Source organism: Zonotrichia albicollis, chromosome 3, assembly GCF_047830755.1.
Source record: "Zonotrichia albicollis isolate bZonAlb1 chromosome 3, bZonAlb1.hap1, whole genome shotgun sequence".
Taxonomy (NCBI): domain Eukaryota; kingdom Metazoa; phylum Chordata; class Aves; order Passeriformes; family Passerellidae; genus Zonotrichia; species Zonotrichia albicollis.
In genome coordinates, this window is record NC_133821.1 from 1294314 (window position 1) to 1317365 (window position 23052).

The following is a 23052-nucleotide window of genomic DNA, read 5'->3' on the forward strand; positions in this document are numbered from 1 at the left end:
TTAATCGCCCTCATTGTCCCGCAGCAATTAGGGAGGAGAAAGCAATTAAGCTGCTCGGGAAGTAATTAAGGAGCCTGGAGTTAATTACACCGGCTCCTCCGCCCGGTTGGGGACAGGAGACAAGGGACAGATTTCAGAAGCTGAAATTCCAACTCCTTGTGCCCGAGCTGCTGGAAAACCATCCAGGAAAAAAAATTAAATAGTGAAGTGTTGCTGGATTTTGGGTTTTGGGAGAATTCCAAAGGAATTCAAAATAAAACGGGACACGGGATGGAAACTGGGAAGAGCAGCACGGGCAGGGATCAGCCTGCTCTGATCTCTGATCCAAGAATTCCTGTTTTTTCCCTGTCCTGACTCCTGCCGCGGGAGCAGAAAGGGGAAAGTGATTTCCCTGCCAGCTGAGCTCCTCCTGGGAGAGCCGAGCCCCAGCTCAGCATTGGAAAAGCTGCCAGGAGAGGAAAAGCTGCCAGGAGAGGAATTCAATCATTCCAGGCTTTCTCCTGGAGCTCAGGGATCTGGTCCAGGTCCTGCTGGACACACACTGGAGATGGGATTCAAGGCAGGGATCACATCCCGCTGATCTCACTGGGCAGGATCCTTCCCTCCTTCCACATCTTCTCTGGGAATTCCTGCTCATCCCCTTCCCACCCTCACAGCCAGGAATTCCTTCCCAATATCCCACCCCAAGCTTCCCTTTCCCAATGGGAAGATTTCCTTGTGTCCTGGCCCTGTAATTCCTGGTATCACCATGTGGGAAATAGTGCAGAGGGAGCACAGGATGAGGCTGACCTGGATCCCAAATCCTGGGTTTATGCTGGGACCAGCACCTGTCTGTAGGATGTGGGATGGGCTGGAATGGAAGTAATCCCTCAAAATCCCAGATCCCACCCCAAAATTTGGGATCCTTCCCTCCTTCCCTTCCCTTCCCCATCCAAACTGCCCTGGGGGGGCAGAGGGGCTGGAATGTTCCCTGCAGTCAGGATGGGATCCATCCAAGGGTGGGAAGAGAGGCTGGGATGTCACACCCCTGGTTGGGCAGGGGGGCTGGAATGTCCCATCCCTGAGGATCCATCCCTGGGTGGGCAGGGGGACTGGAATGTCCCATCCCTGAGGATCCATCCCTGGGTGACCAGAGGGCCTGGGATATCACGTCCCTGGATGGCAGAGGGTCGGGAATGTCCCATCCCTAGGTGGACACAGTGCCTGGGATATTCCATCCCTGGGTGGGAAGGAGTGCTGGGATATCCCATCCCTGGGATCCATCCCTGGGTGGGAAGAGGGTCTGGAATGTTCCCTGGAGTCAGAATGGGATCCATTCTGGGTGGGCAAAGTTGGGAATGTCCAATCCTTGGGTGGGCAAAGGGTTGGGAATGTCCCATCCCTGGGTGGGCAGAGGGGCTGGGATATTCCACCCCTGAGAATTCATCCTGGGGTGGGCAGAGAGTCTGGAATGTCCTGTCCCTGGGATCCATCCCTTGGTGGGCAGGTCTGGAATGTCCCCTGGAATCAGGATGGGATCCGTCCCTGGGTGGGCAGAGGGGCTGGGATGTTCCCTGGAGTCAGGACAGGATGCATTCCTGGGTGGGAAGAGTGTTGGGAATGTCCCATCCCTGGTTGGGCAGAGGGTCTGGGATATCCCATCCCTGAGGATGCGTCCCTGGGTGGGCAGATGTTCTGGGATCTTCTATCCCTGAGAATCCGCCCCTGGGTGGGCAGAGAAGCTGAAATGTTGCATCCCTGGGGTCCATCCCTGGTGTGGAAGAGGGTCAGGAATGTCCCTTCCCTGAATAGGCAGAGGGTCTGGCATATCCTGTCCCTGAGGATCCATCCCTGGGTGGGAAGAGAGGCTGGAATGTTCCCTGGAGTCAGGATGGGATCCAGCCCTGGGTGGGCAGAGGTTCTGGGATATCACGTCCCTGGATGGCAGAGGGTCGGGAATGTCCCATCCCTAGGTGGACACAGTGCCTGGGATATTCCATCCTTGGGATCCATCCCTGGGTGGGAAGAGGGTCTAGAATGTTCCGGAGTCAGAATGGGATCCATTCTGGGTGGGCAAAGTTGGGAATGTCCAATCCTTGGGTGGGCAAAGGGTTGGGAATGTCCCATCCCTGGGTGGGCAGAGGGGCTGGGATGTTCCACCCCTGAGAATTCATCCTGGGGTGGGCAGAGTCTGGAATGTCCTGTCCCTGGGATCCATCCCTTGGTGGGCAGAAGGTCTGGAATGTCCCCTGGAATCAGGATGGGATCCCTCCCTGGGTGGGCAGAGGGTCTGGGATGTTCCCTGGAGTCAGGACAGGATGCATCCCTGGGTGGGAAGAGTGTTGGGAATGTCCCATCCCTGGTTGGGCAGAGGGTCTGGGATATCCCATCCCTGGGTGGGCAGAGGGTCTGAGATATTCCACACCTGAGAATCGATTCCTGGGTGGACAGAGGGTCGGGAATGTCCCATCCATGGGATCCATCCCTGAGTGGGCAGAGGGGCTGGAATGTCCCATCCCTGAGGATCCATCCCTGCGTGGCAGAGGGTGTGGGATATCCCATCCCTGAGAAGAAGTGCTGGGATATCCCATCCCTGGGATCCATCCTTGGAAAAGAGGCCAGGGAAGTGCAGATCCTGTGCCCTTTCCCTCTTCCTGCAGGGAAATCAAGCCCTGGGTGGGGGATGCAGGAACATGGCGCATTCCAAGCGCATCCCTCTTTTTCTTCTGTTTCCCTCCTCTTCCTCCAAGTGTTTCCTGCATCTCTTTCCTCTCCTGATCCCTGCATCCACTTCATTCCTGGCACTCGGATCAGGGTGTCCAAGTGGGTGTCTGCACTTCCTGAGGGATCCAGGATCCTTTCCCAAGGTCCTGGTGGAGCAACCAAAGCCAAATTCCCCTCTCTCCCTCCTTTCCTTTTCCTGGGGCCCTTCCAGTCCAACTCTCCTGCCAAAGGTGACCACGGACAGTCCCAGCCTGGGCACAGATGGAAAATTCCCATTTTATCCCTTAATTTGGAGCACTTTCCTTGGAAAAATGGGCTCACGGTCCTGCCCTGCTAATGGTCCCAGGTGATTCTGCTGCCGGGGGATGGAGCCTAGAGCTGGAGGGTGCCCTGGGAATCAGGGATCAGGGAATTGGGATACCTGAACGGCAACGCCAGGTGTTTTTTCTCTTTCCCTCTGGCCTTGGCTCTGCAATCCAAAGGAGCGATTCCATGAGTTGTGATCCAGGGATGGGCTCTGATCCACCTTCTCCCCAAAAACTTATTCACATGCACGGAGCAACCCAACAAAGACAATCCAGGAGGGTCCCGGAGGGAGAAATCCCTGTGCCCGGGATTCCCAAGGATCCCAGAGAACGGGAACAGGGATGGGACAGCACCGGTAGGGATGGGATCAGGGATGGAGGGATGGATGGATGGATGGATGGATGGATGGATGGATGGATGGATGGATGGATGGATGGATTTATGGACGGACCCATGGATAGGTCTGTGCATGGATGGATGGAATGGGTGAAGGGAGGGATGGATCCATGGATGGATTGATGGAATAAGGGAAGGGAAGGGAAGGGAAGGGAAGGGAAGGGAAGGGAAGGGAAGGGAAGGGAAGGGAAGGGAAGGGAAGGGAAGGGAAGGGAAGGGAAGGGAAGGGAAGGGAAGGGAAGGGAAGGGAAGGGAAGGGAAGGGAAGGGAAGGGAAGGGAAGGGAAGGGAAGGGAAGGGAAGGGAAGGGAAGGGAAGGGAAGGGAAGGGAAGGGAAGGATCCATGCATTGCTTGGAATACAGACAAACACGACTCTGGGAGCCCCCTCAGCAGTGCCTGACTGGAAGGGGATTTGTTCCTGCTGGGATTAGGAAGGACAGAGGGAATCCCGGGGTGGGTGATCCCAGAAAAGGCCCTTTCCCTGGATCCAAACACCATGCAGGGACTGCTCCCCTCCATGCACACACCATTCCCAAAGGGAAGCAGGGACACCACGTCCCGTACCTGGGATCTTCTGGGTCTTCGCTGTTGGGAGGAGATGGAGACAGGAGGAGGAAGGGGAGGAATTAACAAACATTCCCAACTGGACACAGCCCATGGGAGCAGGACAAGGGGAGGGGCTGATCCTCTAATCCCAGGAATGGTTTGGGTGGGAAGAGACCTTAAGGATCATCCCATCCCAATCCTAACACCTTCCACTATCCCAGGGTGCTCCAACCTGGCTTTGGACACTTCCAGGGATCCAGAGGCAGCCACAGCTTCTCTGGGAATTCCATCCCAGCCCCTTCCCACCCTCACAGCCAGGAATTCTTTCCCAATATCCCACCCCAAGCTTCCCTTTCCCAGTGGGAAGCCTTTCCCTGTGTCCTGGCACTGTAATTCCTGGTATCGCCATGTGGGATACGGTGCAGAGGGAGCACAGGATGAGGCTGACCTGGATCCCAAATCCTGGGTTTATGCCAGGACCAGCACCTGTCTGTAGGATATGGGATGGGCTGGGATGGGCTGGAGTGGAAGCAATTTCCCAAAATCCCAGATCCCACCCCAAAATCTGGGATCCCTCCCACCAGGACATTTTGGTACCTTGCCACTGCCTTGTATCCATCGTTAAATTTAATCCTGGGTGAGGCACCGGAGAGAAAGAGAGGAAAAAAAAATCCAATTAAATCCCAACGTCAGAATTCCTGAGGGAGCAGGGACAGCCCTTCCCAGGAGGGTGGGGCTGAGTCCAAGCTCTGGGTGCTCCAGGGAGGGAATTCCAGCTGTGCATCCAGCCCAGGGTGTTCCACTTCCCCTATTCCCAGGAAAAACCCGGCTGGAGGCTGGATCTGCTCTTCCAGCATTGCTCCTGCTCCATCTGGCAATCTCCTCCACCAGAATAGGCTGGGGGCAATTTGTATTCCCAGAATCCAGGAAAAATCTCCAGGTTCTGAAAGCCCTGCCCTGGGACCCACAGCAGAACCTGCTCCATTGGTTTGAACATTTTCCTGATTTTCAGGATCCTCAGAATGCAGTATTTTCCCAAGGAATTTAATGGCACATTAAATGATTAACATAATTACATTTAATTTAATGAAGGGGAAAAAATTGGAAAACCTTGGGGGAAAAAATGGAAAACCTTTTGGGGAAAAAAATTGGAAAAACCTTGACTGGGACTTTTTATTCCCAGGATGGAAAAGATCCCAAACTTCCTGTTCATCCTGGTGGTGGCACTGCGACATCCCAAAGATCCAAATTTCACATGGATTTGGGAATTTTGGACCCTTCTTACCTCTTTGGACACAGATGAATTCCCCACTATCCCAAATTCCAGCCATTCCCAGCCATTCCATGTCCCCAAGTGCCACATCCACATGGGAACGGGAATGGGGATTTTCATCCCAAGTTCTCCCAGGCCTGGCACAGATCCCAGCTTTGGAGCAGGTGCCAGAGGGATAATTAGCGACAGGCAGTCGGACAAGGCTCGGATCCGCCGGGGACACGGAAGAAAAGCTTCCATCAATAATTCACCGGGAGCAGATTCCTTTCGGCTCCCAGCCCTGTCCTGGCCATGAATATTTCAAGGACAGCCCCTATCGGGTGGTGCTTCCCGGGATCTCACTTTCCAGGGGGTTGGGAGCTGGGCTCAGACGGGTTTTGGCAATTCCTGAACTGCCTCTGGAAGTGTTCATGACTCTTGATTTTTCCTGGGAATCTAAGGGTGAGTCTACATTGGTGAATAAATCATGGGATTGTAAAATTTCTGAATGGTTTGGGTAAGAAAGGGCTTTAAAGTTTATCCCATTCCATGGGCAGGGACAATTCCCACTATCCCAGGCTGCTCCAATCTCTTGGACACTCCCAGGGATCCAGGGGCAGCCACAGCTTCTCTGGGAATTCCATCCCAGCCCATCCCCACCCTCACAGGGAGGAATTCCTTCCCAATATCAAATTTTTTCCTGTTCTTTTCTGCTTTGGAACACAAGTCTAGGTTTTTGAAGGATTCTATCCTGGTTCTAACATCCTCTCATCTCCTGGGATTTTTTAAATCCAGGTTGGATTTTTTTAGCACTTTATTTCCCCATTCTGCATCCTTCCCTAAGATTTTTTCCATGGATTTTTTTGGTTAAACTTCCCAGTGGATCAAGGATCCAAAGCCATTCCAGGGATGTGGCACATGGGAAGGCTCCACCTCCCATTCCTGGCTCCTTCATCCCTGGATTCTGTGTGGGATGAGCAGATTCCAAACTTGGGATCCCCAGGGAAACACAAAAATGGAATTTAATACATCCAAGTCTTGATATGGATCCTGGATTTAAAGAATTTTCTTTAGAAAGCTGAACTTTGGAGGTGGATCAGCCCTGGAAGGGGAGGGGGGGATCTGCTGTGGGAATTTACCTGCAATGCTGATCTTCTTCCGCTTCGTCTCCAAGGCTTGGGAATTTACAGGGAGAGAGGAAAAATTCCTGCTGTGATGTGAGGACAAAGGGCTCTTCCTTTGTTTTCCAAATCAGGAAAAACTTGGGAACACTCCGGCACAGCAAACCACTCCATGCATGGTTGGAATCCCGGGATCCTCCCCATTCCACTTCCCATTGTGTCCACAGGATCCAGGTTTGTCCCAGACTGGATTTTGGGGGGTATTTGGCCAATATTCCACCTTTCTCAGATGGTTCCCTCCTTCCTGACCTCCTTTTCCCACTCCTTCCTTTTCTTTGGGATGGATTTGCTCAAATCCCAAAGGAAAAGTGGGAATGGGTGGGTGCTGTACCCTGTATCCCTTTCCACCCAGAAGGTGGAAAAAGGAATTCCCAGCCCTTGGAAAACCTTGGGAAGATCTGCCATCATCCCAGTGATGGAAAGCTCTTCCCATCCCTTGGAAATCTGCAGGATTGCTTCATGGGGGGGTCCTGATTGCACGGAAATTCCCCAATTTTGGGAAATTCCCAAGCAGACAAGTCCATGTGGATCTACAGACACTGGAGGGTCACACGTTCCCTGGGAAAGAGGGAATAAAGGTGGAAAATTCCCTGTGTTTCCAAGGGATCAGCCTGGATCCAGCAGAGGCCTAGGAAAAGCTGGATCTGCTTTCCCTGGAATCAGCAGCTCCACAGGAGAATTCCCAAAATCCTTGATGGGGATGCTGTGCTCCATGGGAAGGGGGCAAGGCTGTCCTGGATCTGCCAGAGAGGGATTTTTGCTGCCAAAGTCCGGGATCTCCAGGATATCTGTGGGATATCCATGCCCAAATCCCAGGGGATTTTTCGGGTGGAAAAGGGGCTCCAAGCTGGGAGGGGGGAGGGAGAGAGGAAGAACAGGGAAGGGAATGCCTGGGATAGTGGGATAGGTCATTGGAAAAGACGGAAGTTAAAGCAGGTCCCCGTGCCCTGGCATGGATTTTGGATAAGGGATGGAATGCCAGGAAATGGGGGAAAGGTTGAAGCTGCAAAGGGATGGACTCAGATGGGATTTGGGGAAGGAATTCTTTCCTGGGAGGGTGGGGAGGGGGCGGGATGGGATAGTGGGATAATAAGATAATGGGATGGGATAACAGGATGGGATGGGATGGGATGGGATGGGATGGGATGGGATGGGATGGGATGGGATGGGATGGGATGGGATAACAGGATGGGATGGGATGAGATAACAGGATGGGATGGGATGGGATGGGATGGGATGGGATGGGATGGGATGGGATAACAGGATGGGATGGGATGAGATAACAGGATGGGATGGGATGGGATGGGATGGGATGGGATGGGATGGGATGGGATGGGATGGGATGGGATAACAGGATGGGATGGGATGGGATGGGATGGGATGGGATGGGATGGGATGGGATAATGGGACGGGATGGGATCCATAGGGTGGGATCCATGGGATGGGAAATTGGGATGGGGATGGAGATGGGATGGGATCCATGGGACAGGATGAGATCCATGGAATGAGATCCATGGGATGGGGGTGGAGATGGGATGGGATGGGATGGGATGGGATGGGATGGGATGGGATAATGGGATAATGGGATAATGGGATAATGGGATAATAGGATAATGGGATTGGCTGGAGATGGGATGGGATGGGATGGGATGGGATGGGATGGGATGGGATGGGATGGGATGGGATGGGATAATGGGACGGGATGGGATCCATAGGATGGGATCCATGGGATGGGAAATTGGGATGGGGATGGAGATGGGATGGGATCCATGGGACAGGATGAGATCCATGGGATGAGATCCATGGGATGGGGGTGGAGATGGGATGGAATCCATGGGATGGGATGAGATCCATGGAACGAGATCCATGGGATGGGGATGGGGATGGGGATGGGGATGGGGATGGGGATGGGGATGGGGATGGAGATGGGATGGGATGGGATGGGATGGGATGGGATGGGATGGGATGGGATGGGATGGGATGGGATGGGATGGGATGGGATGGGGATTGGATGGGATGGGATCCATTTGATGGCATTATGTGATAATAGGATAAAGGGATGGGAAAATTGGATGGGATGGGGATGGGACAATGGGATGGGATCCATAGGATGGAATCCATGGGGTGGGAAATTGGGATGGGATGGGATAATGGAATGGGATAGGACAATAGGATAATGGGATGGGATAGAATGGGATGGAATCCATTGGATGGGATGGGATAATGGGATAGTAGGATAATGGGATGGGCTGGAGATGGGATGGGATGGGATGGGATGTGTTAGGGTGGGATATTTTGCATTGGCAGGGACCCACAGGGATCACCTGGTCCAACTCTGCCCCATCCAAGGCAGATCCAGTGTTAAATCCTGTTATTACGAGACCCTCCACATCCTTCCAGCCATCCCTCATCCCACAGGAATCCAGGAGCTTTTCCCAAAATGCTCCTTCCTGTGGCTGAGCTCCTCCTGGGACGATCCTTGGGATTTTACCTGAAATTCCCTTTCTTTGGCTCCTTCCCAAACTCTTTTGTCACGCCGAGAAAAGCCACAGCAAACAAACTTCCATGCACACGCAGGGAGCTCATTCGCATGGGAATGGCTGATCCCGGGATCTGGGGACAGGACATGGAGACAGAAAGGCACAGCAGTGTCCCAATATCCCGATCTCCATCCAGGATCCCATTCCAAGGCTGCTTTTCTGGCTGTTCCACCACTTCTCCTCCCCACCAGCAGCCCAGGAATGGGAATTCAGGGTCAATTCCCGTGGGAGATCCATCAGGAAAAGGCTCGGAGCAGCCACAGCACTGCGGAGCCTCTCCCTACCTCGTGTCCAGGGACCCCTGGCTCAGGGAATCCCCCTCTCCCAGGAGCTCATCCTCGCTGTGGAAATACATCTCGTCCTCTTCCATCCTGGTGGGAACACTGCCAACATCAGCCCTGTCCTTCCCGGGATTCAGGATTCCAAAATCATGGAATCACTGAGCCCTTTGGGTTAGGAAAACTCTCCAAGTCCTACCATCCCTAGCACCTCCAAGGCCACCCCGATCCATGTCCCCAAGTGCCGCATCCATAGGGATTTGAAATTCCACCAGGGCTGGGCAGCCTTTTCCAGGAAGGAATTGTTCCCAAAATCCAACCTGGACCCCCATCCAGGACACAGCTCTGCACATCCCACTCTTTGCAAATGCCACAACTCTTCCTAAAATGGGGCAGCCACAGCTCCTCTGGGAATTCCTGCCCAGCCCTTCCCTACCCTCCCAGCTGGGAATTCCTTCCCAACATCCCACAATCCCAAGTTCCCCTTTCCCACTGGAAGCCATTCCCTGGCTCCTGGCCTTCCATCCTTTTTCCCAAATTCCAGCTCTCCTGGAGCTCCTTGAGGCTTGGGAAGGGGCTCCAAGCTCTCCCTGGATCCTTAATTTTTCTGCTTTAATCCCACAGAGCTGCATCCCACAGGATTCATCTGATGAGAACCTGGAAAACCCATCCTGGAGCCATCACAGCAGCATCCACCAATTCCCTGGAATCCTCAAATCCCTGGAATCCTCAAATTCCCTGGAATCCTCAAATCTCAGACTGGTTTGGGTGGGAAGCAACCTTAAATCCCATTCAGTCCCACCCATGCCAGGGTCAGGGACACCTTCCACTACCCCAGGGTGTTCCAAACCTCATCCAACCTTTCCTTGGACACTTCCATGAGGAATGGAGCATCCATCCCTGCATCCCAAAATTCCAGTGGCACAGGCAGGACTCGGATATCCCATCCCAGCCAGCCTGACCTCCTGTCCTGGGTTGTAAAATGTGTTTTGGGTGTGTATATTCTATTTTCCCTCTGTCAGAGGTGGGGCAGTTCTCTTCTGTTCATTGGGCAGTTTTTGTTATCTCTTCCACATCCAACCCTCCCTCCAGGAGATCTCTGCTGTTAATGGGCCATTAATTACTAATTATTTTCTGTTCATGGGCCACTGCATGGCTGATAAAATTCCATCATCCCATTGGGAGATGCTCCGCCCAGGGGGAGGAGCCAAGCATTCCTACCTGGATACAATCTGACACTGGGGACACCCCTGTTATAGACGTATTTTGTGAAAATTCCTTTTGCCAGGATTTTTTTCTCCTGAAAAGCTGAGAGGCCTCAGAAACGAAATGTAAACAATGGTTATCTGCTGCTGTGGAATGCAACAGGTGCATCTGTGTTTGGTCTCATGTGGTTGTTTTTAATTAATGACCAATCACTGGTCCAGCTGTATCAGGACTCTGAGCAGTCACAAGATTTTATCATTCATTTTTTCCTTGCTAGGCTTCTGATGAAATCTTTTCTTTATTCTTTTAGTGTGGTTTTAACATATAATTTTCTTTTAATATAATATATAGGATAAAATAATAAATCAACCTTCTGAAACAGGGAGTCAAGATTCTCATCTCTTCCCTCATCCTGGGGTGGGATATCACCACACACCAGAGCAGCCTCTGCCCACTGCATTCCCAGAGGAGCAGCTTCCTTCTCCACTGCATTCCAGAGGAATTCCAGGCCCATCTCCAGTACCCCTGGAGCTCCAGAGGAAAACTCCCCACTTGTGGAGGATCCCTGCTCCAGCAGAACCACAGCTGGCCCTGCAGGAGGGCTGAGCCACCGTGGGATGGGGCTGGGACACCCCCTGACACACAGGGGGCAGAGCCTGTCAACAACTCTGTCAGTGTTGTTTTTATTTGTTTGTACTACTGAATTTGTATTTTTAATTTCCTAGTTAAAAACTGTTATTCCTGCTCCCGTATTTTTCCCTGGGAGCCCCTTAATTTCAAAAATTATAATAATTCAGAGGGAGTGGTTTTGCAATTTGCATTTCAGGGGAGGTTCCAGTGCCTTCCTGAGCACTCTTTTCAAACCAAGACCCCTCCTCTTCCAGCTGTGCCATTCCCGGCTCCCTGACCGACACCCACCTGTTCAATCCATCACCACATTCCTGCTCAGCCCTGTCCCGGCTCACTGAGCCGGGAAACAAAACCATGCCGAGTTTCCAATTTGCTTTAAAATTCCCTGGATTCAGCCCAGTTCCCACAGTTAATGAACTGCCTTGGAGGGATGTGAGCAATTAGAGGGATATTCCCTCTGTTTCCAATTTTTTCCTTTTTTTGGCCACAATAAAGTCATAATCCCAGATGGAATGTGATCCAAAATGAGACAACCCTGAGGGGGGAAATGGAATGGAAAGAGCAGCTGATTCCAAGGGCTCTGTTTGGATTCACAGCTCCAGGCTGGCATCCCCGTGTGGATTTAAGGATTTGGCAGCTCTGGCAGAATGTTTGGACTCGGTGCTCTCAGAGGGATTTTCCAGCCTGAAGTTTTCTGGTATTCCATGATTTTGGAATGCAGGGATTGTCCTCCCTTATCCATCCCCGTGGAAGTGGTGGATCCGTGAGGAGCAGACAGGGAATGTGGTGTTCCCAAGGGAGACCTGGGCGACACCAGGGCCCAGCTCTGCCTTCAGTGTCCCTCTCTCCCACTTCCAGAGCCTTCCTTCCACCTCCATCTCATTCCTGAAGCGTTCCAGCAACTTCAGGGCTTTGATGTCTCCCTTATTTCCAACTGCTCCCTTTCCCAATGGATTGAAGATCTCCCACAGTGGGGACCCATGGACAAAGCCACCCTGGACAGCACAACTCCAAAAACCATGGAAAGCTGCCTGAAAATCCACCTTAGCCTTCCACGAATCCCTTTGTGGCTGCAAATCCTGGATTTACAGAATCCCAGGATTTGGGAAATCCCTCCAGGATCATTGAGCCCGAGCTGTGACTGATTCCCCACCTTGTCCCCAGCCCAGAGCACTGAGTGCCACATCCGGGAATTCCCTGGACACCTCCAGGGACGGGGACTCCACCACCATCCAAGGATAGTGCCCTGAGTATCCATAGGCTTGTGGAGAACTGGTCCCAGCTCGGATTCCATCCCAATGGAGTCACCTCCAGCATTTCCAGTCAATCCCATTGGGCTGGGATTACAACTGGTTCCAGCAGCTTTGTGTCAACAAATGTTGGGATTCAGTCCCTGGGATTGTTCCCATCCAGGGGCAAATCCCAGGAGCCCACGAAGACACCCAGGGAAAGCTATGGATCCCAAAATGAATGGAAAACCGGAATTCCCTTGGAAGAACTGGAGGTGTCCCACCTGCCACCATGGGGTTCCTCAGGAATTCCCAGCAGGAATCACCTGGTGTGGGATTCCCTTTATCCCAGGGAGCGACTGAGATCCCAACGGCTGCTCTGGGGCCACCTCAGTCCTGGGAGCACCATGTGTTCCATGGACACCTGAGATTCCACCTGGACATAAATCCCGCCAGTGGGGCCTGACCAGGAGCCAGACCCTCCATACCCTCTGGATCAGGTCGGAATGTTATCTCCAAGTGCTTCAATCCTGGAAGTCCAGCTCTCTCCAGGTATGGTGGAGCACCAGGAGCTCCTGGAGGCTACCTGGATCCCATCCTCACCTGGAGAGGTGCCAATGTGTCCACCAGTAGGCCCTGACCCCCATTTAGACCTTTGATCCCGTTGGGATCACAATGGAATGATCCTTTCTGTCCAAGAGCTACAATCCTGGAAGTTCAGCTCTGTCCTGGAGCACCAGGACCTGCTAGTGGCTCACTTGGATGAGTTCCATGGATCCACCAGTGAGCCCTGACCCTCATCCAGACCTTTGGGATGAGGAAGGAATGGCACATGCTGTCCATGTGCTACAATCCTGGAAGTTCAACTCTCTCCAGGCGTGGTGGAGCACCAGGACCTGCTGGTGGCTCACCTGGAGCCATTCCATGGATCTACCAGCAAGCCCTGACCCCCATCCAGACATTTGATCCCCTCTGGATCAGAATGGAATGACACTTTCTCTCCAAGTGCTAAATCCTGGAATTTCATCTCTGTCCTGGAGCACCAGGACCTGCTGGAGGCCACCTGAATCCCACCCTCACCTGGAGCTATTCCATGGATCCACCAGTGAGACCTGACCCCCATCCAGACCCTTCATCCCCTTGGGATCAGGATGGAATGACACTTCCTGTCCATGAGCTGCAATCCTGGAAGTCCAGCTCTGTCTTGGAGCACCAGGACCTGCTGGAGGCCACCTAGAGCCATTCCATGGATCCACCAGTGAGCTCTGACCCCCATCCAGACATTTGATCCCCTCTGGATCAGGATGGAATGACACTTTCTCTCCAAGTGCTAAATCCTGGAATTTCATCTCTATCCTGGAGCACCAGGACCTGTTGGAGGCCACCTGAATCCCACCCTCACCTGGAGCTATTCCATGGATCAACCAGTGAGCCCTGACCCTCATCCAGACCCTTCATCCCCTTGGGATCAGGATGGAATGACACTTCCTGTCCATGAGCTGCAATCCTGGAAGTCCAGCTCTGTCCTGGAGCACCAGGACCTGCTAGTGGCTCACTTGGATGAGGTGTTCCATGGATCCACCAGTGAGCCCTCACCCTCATCCAGACCTTTGGGATGAAGATGGAATGGCACATCCTGTCCATGTGCTACAATCCTGGAAGTTCAACTCTCTCCAGGTGTGGTGGAGCACCAGGACCTGCTGGATCCCACCCTCACCTGGAGCTATTCCATGGATCCACCAGTGAGCCCTGACCCCCATCCAGACCCTTCATCCCCTTGGGATCAGGATGGAATGACACTTCCTGTCCATGAGCTGCAATCCTGGAAGTCCAGCTCTGTCTTGGAGCACCAGGACCTGCTGGAGGCCACCTGAATCCCACGCTCACCTGGAGCTGTTCCATGGATCCTCCAAGGGCCGGAGATGCCCTTTGGAGCAGCGCTGTGGTGACGCCGCCCTTTCCCAACAATCCAAGCCTTCCCAATCCCCCCACAATCCCACATCTGTGTCCCGTTACCTCCTGAAGCTCCTTTCCGTGGATTGCTGGTTGGATTTCCCGGGAGAGACGTCGGAGCCGTGCCGGTGGCCGGACAGGAGGCTGTCGGTCTCCAGAGAATACCTCCCGTCCCCCTCCAAGTGCACGCTGGGCGTCTCCAGGAATTCCTTGTCATTCCAGGTGCCCACTGTCCCATCCAGAGCCTGATAGCGGATCTCTATGGAGATGCTGGTCTGGAAGACAGGGAGACACCATCAGCACCCTGTGGAATATTCCAGGAAATCCAAGCAGGAAGAACATTGGCTGTTGGGTGTTATAACCTTGCTGATCCCAAAGTTTCTCTGTTCCTGGAGGACGATTTTTCTTTGCTTCTTCTGCCAAGGTCGGGATTAAATAGTGAGATGGAATTTCTTGATGGGAATCAGGTGTTTATCTTATCTATGTTCTTATCAGTTCTTATCTATCTTATCTCACAAACCCTGAGTTCCGCAGCACTTCACTCCAACAAACCAAAAATGGAGTCCCATCTCTCTCTCTCTGCAAGGCCTTTTAAGGATAAACTGTCCAATTAAGAAATTACACCTAAATTATTTTTGCTATTTACCCAATAACCAACCACCCGTGGCCTGCAAAGTGGAGTTTTTTATCAAATTACACAAAACCATCCAAACCCTTGGAGGAGAAGGTGAAGAAGGTTATGAAAAAGGTGAAGAAGAAGGTGAAGTAAAAAGGTGAAGAAAAAGAGGAAGGTGAAGACGAAGGTGAAGAAGAAGAAGGTGAAGTAAAAAGGTGAAGAAGAAGAAGGTGAAGAATGTGAAGAAGGTGATGAAGAAAAAGAAGAAGAAGGTGAGGAAGGTGAAGAAGAAGAAGAAAAAGAAGAAGAAAAAGAAGAAGAAAAAGAACAAGAAGAAGAAGAAAAAGAGGAAGAAAAAGAAGAAGAAAAAGAAAAAGAGGAAGAAAAAGAGGAAGAAAAAGAAAAAGAAAAAGAAAAAGAAAAAGAAAAAGAAAAAGAAAAAGAAAAAGAAAAAGAAAAAGAAAAAGAAAAAGAAAAAGAAAAAGAAAAAGAAAAAGAAAAAGAAGAAAAAGGAAGAAGAAGGTGAAGAAGGTGGAGATGAAGAAGAAGAAGGTGAAGAAGATGAAGAAGAGGGTAAAAAGAAGAAGGTGAAGAAAAAAGAAGATGAAGAAGAAGGTGATGAAGAAGGGGAAGAAGAAAAAGAAGGAGAAGAAGATGAAGAAGATGAATTTGGTGAAGGTGAAAAGTTGGTGAAGAAGAAGAAGATGAAGAAGAAGGTGATGAAGAAGAAGCAGCCACCACTCTAAAACCTCCATCCTGCCCCATATTTATTACCATACTCTAAAATCCCAAACTCTGAGTTTTCCACCCTGTGACATCACACACTTCTACCCAACTCCACACCCACAATCCCAGGGCTCTCAATCAATTCTGGAAGCTTCTCCACGGCCTCAGGTCAAATGCAGTGCTGTCCTGGGGGTCAGAGTCTCAGCACAGAAAGTCTGGAATTCCCAGCACAGAAAGTCTGGAATTCCCAGCATCCAGGGCTCCAACATCGGGACACCTGGAAAGCAGCTTTGGGCCAGAGAGGGATCTGACCATGGTCCTGATTCACTGGAATTCCTGGTGCATCCCAGACCAGCAGCAGTAGAGCTGGCAGAAGGAAAAGCCCGGAAAAACCACAAACCCTGGAAGCAGCTGGAGGCACCAGGAGCAGATGGAGCCAGTTCCTGGTGAAGCTGGTCCATCACTTTGTTGGGAATTCTGCCCTGGGATACCGCTAATCCATGGATTTGTGATACTTCACTCCAGCCTGGTCCTGTTTCCATTTTGGGCAGGATTTTTTAGGAATGTGCATCCCTTGGGGGCCTTGGGGAGCAGCTGGAGGCTGCTGGAGGAGCAGATGGAGCTGGTTCCTGGTGGAGCTGGTCCACCACTTCTTTGGGAATTCTACCCTGGGATACTGCTAATCCATGGATTTGTGGGGCTTCACTCTGTCCTGGTCCTGTCTCCAGGTACTTCAGGGGTTTTTTTTTAGGAATGAGCGTCCCTGGGGGGCCTTGGGGAGCAGTTGGAGGCACAAGGAGCAGATGGAGCTGGGTTTTGGTGGAGACACATTCCCTGGTCCATCACATTGTTGGGAATTCTACCCTGGAATACCGCTAATCCATGGATTTGTGGGGCTTCACTCCAGCCTGGTCCTGTTTCCAGGTACTTCAGGGTTTTTTTTTTAGGAATGAGCATCCCTGGGGGCCTTGAGGAGCAGTTGGAGGCACCAAGAGCAGATGGAGTTGGTTTTTGGTGGAGACACATTCCCTGGTCCATCACATTGTTGGGAATTCTACCCTGGGATACCGCTAATCCATGGATTTGTGGTGCTGTATTCCATCCTGGTAATGTCTCCAGGCTGGGCAGGGTATTTTTAGGAATGGGCACCCCTGGGGTCTCTTGAGGAGCAGCTGGAGGCACCAGGAGCAGATGGAGCTGGTTCCTGGTGAAGCTGGTCCACCACTTTGTTGGGAATTCTACCCTGGGATACCGCTAATCCATGGATTTGTGGGGCTTCACTCCAGCCTGGTCCTGTTTCCGTTTTGGGCAGGATTTTTTAGGAATGTGCATCCCTGGGGAGCCTTGAGGAGCAGCTGGAGGCTGCTGGAGGAGCAGATGGAGCTGGTTCATGGTGAAGCTGGTCCACCACTTCTTTGGGAATTCTACCCTGGGATGCTGCTAATCCATGGATTTGTGGTGCTTCACTCCAGCCTGGTCCTGTCTCCAGGTACTTCAGGGTTTGTTTTTTTTAGGAATGAGCGTCCCTGGGGGGCCTTGGGGAGCAGTTGGAGGCACAAGGAGCAGATGGAGCTGGTTTTTGGTGGAGACGCATTCCCTGATCCATCACATTGTTGGGAATTCTACCCTGGGATACCGCTAATCCATGGATTTGTGGGGCTTCACTCCAGCTTGGTCCTGTTTCCATTTTGGGCAGGATTTTTTAGGAATGTGCATCCCTGGGGAGCCTTGGGGAGCAGCTGGAGGCACCAGGAGCAGATGGAGCTGGTTCATGGTGAAGCTGGTCCACCACTTCTTTGGGAATTCTACCCTGGGATACTGCTAATCCATGGATTTCTGGGGCTTCACTCCAGCCTGGTCCTGTCTCCAGACTGGGCAGGATTTTTTTAGGATTGGCCATCCCAATCTTGGATTGGTTCTGCTTTGGATCTCCCAGTCTGGCCATGACCAGCCCAGGTGGGGCTTGGGGACACGAAGGGACCTCTCATGGCCGTGCCCAAGCTCCATCTCAAGCTTTTCATGGATCACAGAATCCTGGAATGGTTTGGGTGGGAAAGGACCTTAAAATTCATCCCATTTCACTTCCAGGGTGCTCCAACCCCAATGTCCAACCTGGCCTTGGACACTCCCAAGGATCCAGGGGCAGCCACAGCTTCTCTGGGAATTCCAGCCCTGCCAGGAATTCTTTCCCAAAATTCCTCATCCAAACTTTAATCTAAACCTCCTTAGATGAACCAACTCTGAGTATGTTCCTCTCCCTTTTCCATGTGGCCATTCCCAACTTACTCCAGGTTGCAGCAAATTCAGGTTTGGAGCTTTCAAGTATTTTTCTCACTAAAATATTTCCCTTTATCTCCCTAAAATCTTTCTTTTTTTCTCCCTAAAGTCGTTCCTTTTCTTCTCCTTATTTCCCTTTTTTATCCCTAAAATATTTCCCTTTTTCCCCCTAAAATATTTCCCTTTTTTTCTCCTTAAAATCTTTCTTTTATTTCTCCCTAAAATATTTCCTTTTTCCTCTCAAAAATCTTTCCCTTTTTCTCCCTAAAATAATTAATTTTCTTCTCCCTATTTTCCTTTTTTTCCCTAAAATCTTTCTGTTTTTTCTCCCTCAAATCTTTCCTTTTTCTCCCTAAAATATTTCCCTTTTTCTTCCTAAAATCTTTCCCTTTTTCTCCCTAAAATAATTCCTTTTCTTCTCCCTATTTTCCTTTTTTTCCCTAAAATCTTTCCCTTTTTTCTCCCTAAAATCTTTCCCTTTTCTCCCTAAAATCTTTCCTTTTCTCTCCCTCAAATCTTTCCTTTTTCTCCCTAAAATATTTCCCTTTTTCTTCCTAAAATCTTTCCCTTTTTTCTCCCTAAAATCTTTCCTTTTTCTCCCTAAAATATTTCCTTTTTTCTTCCTAAAATCTTTCCTTTTTTCTCCCTAAAATCTTTCCTTTTTCTCCCTAAAATATTTCCTTTTTTTCCCCTAAAATCTTTCCTTTCTTTCTCCCTAAAATCTTTCCTTTTCCTCCCTAAAATATTTAAAATATTTCCCTTTTTCTCCCTGAAACCTTTCCTTTTTTCTCTCTAAAATCTTTCCTTTTTCTCCTTCAAATCTCTCCCTTTTTGCTCCCCAAAATATTTCCTTTTTTCTACCTAAAATCTTTCCTTGCATTCCAAATGGAATCAAATCCATGAGATTTCATCCCACTGCCTTTGCTGTCGTGGTCAAAATCTTTCTAAAAGCTCAGATTTGGACAAAGCAATTTGGGGAAAAAAAAAAAAGAAAAAAGCCAAAAAGCAATTCCCAGTTCATTCTCCTGGAAAATGCCTCTTTTGAAAACCCATCATCTGCTGACAAGATTAAAGTACAAGGAAAAAAAAGCACTTTTCCACCTCCACTCTGCTTCCATGGAGAAGTTATCTGTTATTTTGGGTTCAAAACCAACTGATTTTAGTTAAAAAAAAAAAAAAAAGAAAAAAAAAGAAAAATGAAAGAAAAATAAAATGATAAAAAGTGGGGAGTGGGGAAATTTCTTACAGAAATCCTCCTTTTTCCATGTTTTGCAGCCTTTCCCCCTGGTCCAAACAAGGGGATGCTGGAAGGGTGGAAAATCCAAGATTTGGGAAGAGAACGACAATTCCAGAGGGATTCTGTGCATCCCGCACGTGACAGCCGAAGGGTGACTCAGTCCCAGCTGGGAATGGAGATCTGGGGGAAGGTTTTGATTGATTTATCATCTTTATTTTTTTTTTTTTGCAAAATCCGAATTCGAGTCAATCACACCTAATTTTCCCCCCCAAAGCTATTAGAGAACATTATTAAAAAAAAAACAAAAAAAAACTCCCAAAAAACAACAAAATGAAAAACAGGGATCAAAGTTGGAATATTCAGTTTTTTTACATTTTCAGACATTTTGGGGTTAAAAATCTCGTTTTCCAGCTGGATTTGGGAGTTAAAAAACCCTTTCAAGGCAGGAAAAATTAAGGGTATAAGAAAGTGAAAGATCTGTGGGATGAGTGGGATCACGCCTTGGAAGGGCAATTAGGAGGATGGGGGTTGGAATTAGGAGAAATTCCAGTTGGAAACAATGGAATGGGAAAGAACATCAAGGAGAAAAATTCCTGCAGAGCTGGGAGGGGTTGATCTTTCCCTGGGGATTTTAAATTGATTTTTAATGGATTTTTTTCCTGCTGTTGAGAGAAAAAAAATTAATTCTGAGCCATCCTGGATTTTCAGTTGGAGGAGAATGGACAGGGCTGGAATTTTGCTCCTGGCTCCGGCATTCCAAGAGTTTTTAATCTGCTGGAGAAGGCAATAAAGCCAGGAGGGAGGGTGGGAGCTGCCAGGGATGGTTCTCAGCCAGCCCAGAAAAAAAGAAAAAAAATTCCAAATTTTCTTTTGGGTTCCATTATGGAAAAAGGAGGCTGTTCCCAGAAACTGCCTTGGAATGGGTGGGAAAGGACCTTAAATCCCATCCCATTCCAACTCCAAAACTTCCCACCATCCCAGGGGGCTCCAGCCTGGCCTTGGACACTGCCAGGGATCCAGGGATTCTCTGGGAATCCCAGCCCAGCCAGGAATCCCTTCCCAAGATCCCCTTTCCCAATGGAAGCCATTCCCTGCCTCCTGCCCCTCCAGCCCTTGCCCAAATCCCAGCTCTCCTGGAGCCCCTTTGGGATGGGGAAGCGGCTCCAAGGATTCCCTGGATCCTTCCCTGATCCAGCTGCACATTCCCAGCTCTCCCAGCCTGCCATTGGATCCATCCCAACTCCTCTCTGGGAAGGAATTTCAGGATCCAGGGCCTTCATTTGGAATCTCAGGACTCCAGGAAGGGTCTCCCTTCCCTTTTCCATCCCCAAATTCCATAAAAATCCCTCAGGATGGATCCTCAGTGTCTTTGATCCAAGAATGGTTTGGGATGGGATCCATGGTTCAATTCCACTCCTGAGTCACTTCCTGCTATCCCAGGGTGATCCAAATTCCCCCTGGGACACTGCCAGGGATCCAGGGATTCTCTGGGAATTCCAGCCCAGCCAGGAATTCTTTCCCAAGATCCCACAATCTCAAGCTCCCCTTTTCCAGAGGGAAGTAATTCCCTGGCTCCCTCCAGCCCTTTCCCAAATTCCAGCTCTCCTGAAGCCCCTTTGGGATGGGGAAACAGCTCCAAGGATTCCCTGGATTTCTCCCTGATCCAGCTGCACATTCCCAGCTCTCCCAGCCCTGGAGCAGCTCTGTGCTCGCCTCTGGACTCTGTTTTCCCAAATCCTTGGATCACACGGAAAATCCCTGTGGCACCTCCTCGCCTGGAATTCCACAATTTCCACACCCCTCTGGGAAAACCAGGATGAGAACGACCCCCTCCCCGGGTCTGGGAGCCCCGAGCCCCCATCCCGAGGGGAAAATCTCCCCCTTTTTGGAAAAATTTTTCCCTTTTTGGGGCAGCCGCCGCTTCCCTCGCTGCATTCCCGCCTCCCGGGAGCCGTTTCCCATGGAAACGGAGTTTAGGAACGGGCTTGGAAACGCTGCAATTTCTGATCCTGATATCCAACCCCGGGGGTTCCATTAAAAATCAGCCTTCCCCCTCTTCCTTTTCCCGGGAAGTCGCTGCCTCATCCAGCACCAAGGACAGGGACGGGTGAGGGGAATTCTTGGAATTGTCAGGGAGGAGAGCAGGATTTCATTGAGCGGCTTCTCCTGGGGGGGATGGAGGGAGCGGAACCAATAAAAACCGGGAATGCAGTCCTGAGGAGGGAGGGGAAGTGCAAGGAGTGCAGATGTGCTTGGGAAAAATAATTCCAGCTGCTCGCTGGTTTATTGGGAATTTGCCTGATGAAAATCATGCTCCAAAGGAGGAAAATCCCAGATTTTTAGGATTTTTCGGTGTCACAAAGGGCAGAGAGGGAAATGAATGGATGGGATTTGAATCACCCCAAATTTCTGGTGGCAAAGTAATTCCTGATGGCCTCCTGGCCTGGCCAGGGCTTGGGATGGGATCCTGGAATCCCAGACTGATTCAGGTGGGAAAGGACCTTAAATCCAATCTCATTTCAATCCTGACAATTCCCACTGTCCCAGGTTGCTCCAAGCCCCATCCAGCCTGGCCTTGGACATTCCCAGGGATCCAGGAGTGGCCACAGCTTCTCTGGGAATTCCAGCCCAGCTCCTTCCCACCCTCCCAGCCAGGAATTCCTTCCCAATATTCCCCCTATCCTTGCTCTCTGCCAAGGGGTGGAACTGGATGAGGTTTAAGGTCCCTTTCAACCCAAACCATTCCATGATTCCTTGATAAATGACACTCAGAATCCATCCAGAGGGATTTTTGTGGAAGTTTGGGATGTAAAAGTGAGGAAGGAGGAAGGGAGATCTTTCCTGGAGTCCTGAGATTCCGAGTGAACACCCTTGTTCCCAGAATTCCTCCCTGAGAGGAGTTGTGATGGGGATGGATCCAATCCCAGACTGGGATTGTGCAGCTGGATCAGGGAAAAATCCAGGGAATCCTTGGAGCCGCTTCCCCATCCCAAAGGGGCTCCAGGAGAGCTGGGATTTGGGCAAGGGCTGGAGGGGCAGAGGCAGGGAATGGCTTCCAGTGGGAAAGGGGAGCTTGGGATGGTGGGAGCTTGGGAAGGGATTCCTGGCTGGGCTGGAATTCCCAGAGAATCCCTGGATCCCTGGCAGTGTCCAAGGCCAGGTTGGATCACCCTGGGATGGTGGGAGGTGTCAGGATTGGAATGGGATCGGATTTAATTCCCTTCCCACTAAATCCCATCTGGAATTCAGCGATTCCACCCTGCACTCTGCTTCTCCCTGTCCATGCTCAGATCAAACCAGGTCCATCCCTGCTTTTCCCCCATCCCAAACTTCCCACGCTTTTCCAATCTGAGTTTCTCTTTGCACCCTCCGGACATTCCCGGCCGCCTCATCCCTTCAGAGCAGGAGCAACAGGATCAAGGCAAGGAACACCGATATCCCTGATCCCACAGGTTCAGCGGACACACGGATCCGGGAATGATGGGAATGTTGGCCTCGGTGACCCACCTGGATGGCGGAATTGTTGTCATCGATGAGCGTGTCCGTCACCTCCAGCTGCCCTTCCGCCACCACCTTCTGCAGGACCATCCGGAATGTCCCGATGAGCCTGCGGAGCAAAGGACAGGAAATCCCGGGAGTTCTCACTCACCAGGACTGGGTTTTCACTGGAAAAGGGATTTGCTTCCCGTTTTCCTTTAGGAAGAGGGAGAGGTGAGATCCCAGATTGAGGCTCAGTGGAGGTGATGGAAAAAAGGAGAAGCTGAGAGAGGAACAATTCCAAGGGAATAGGAAAGAAGGAGATTTGGGAACCATCACTCTTAAATTCCTGGGATACTACTGAGGGATCCCAAAGACTTTTCCATATGGAATCTCCACAGTGGACACCTTTAATTGTGTGATATCCCTAAATTTCCACGCTGGTGATTCAAACAAGGAGCAGGGATTGCTCCTCATCCATCTGATCCGAGTCATGGAA

General features: G+C 50.7%; 1 protein-coding gene across 6 annotated transcripts in view; it reads right to left on the reverse strand.

Annotated features, from left to right (window-relative positions):
* The window catches only part of OTOF (otoferlin), a 123768-nt gene that overhangs the window by 73863 nt on the left and 26853 nt on the right, over positions 1 to 23052 (reverse strand). For 5 of the 6 annotated variants that reach the window (XR_012579313.1, XM_074536346.1, XM_074536349.1 and 2 more), the window contains exons 4-5: positions 22584 to 22683; positions 14284 to 14495 (exon numbers count right to left, since the gene is read on the reverse strand). Coding sequence is in view for 5 of the 6 variants with exons in the window: in XM_074536346.1 (XP_074392447.1) it covers positions 14284 to 14495; positions 22584 to 22683 (312 nt within the window). In the remaining variant the exon portion in view is untranslated. Of the gene's footprint in view, positions 1 to 3124; positions 3173 to 3969; positions 3991 to 4548; positions 4585 to 6342; positions 6379 to 9208; positions 9296 to 14283; positions 14496 to 22583; positions 22684 to 23052 lie in introns of all 6 variants that reach the window. The other variant, XM_074536348.1, reaches the window with a different exon arrangement.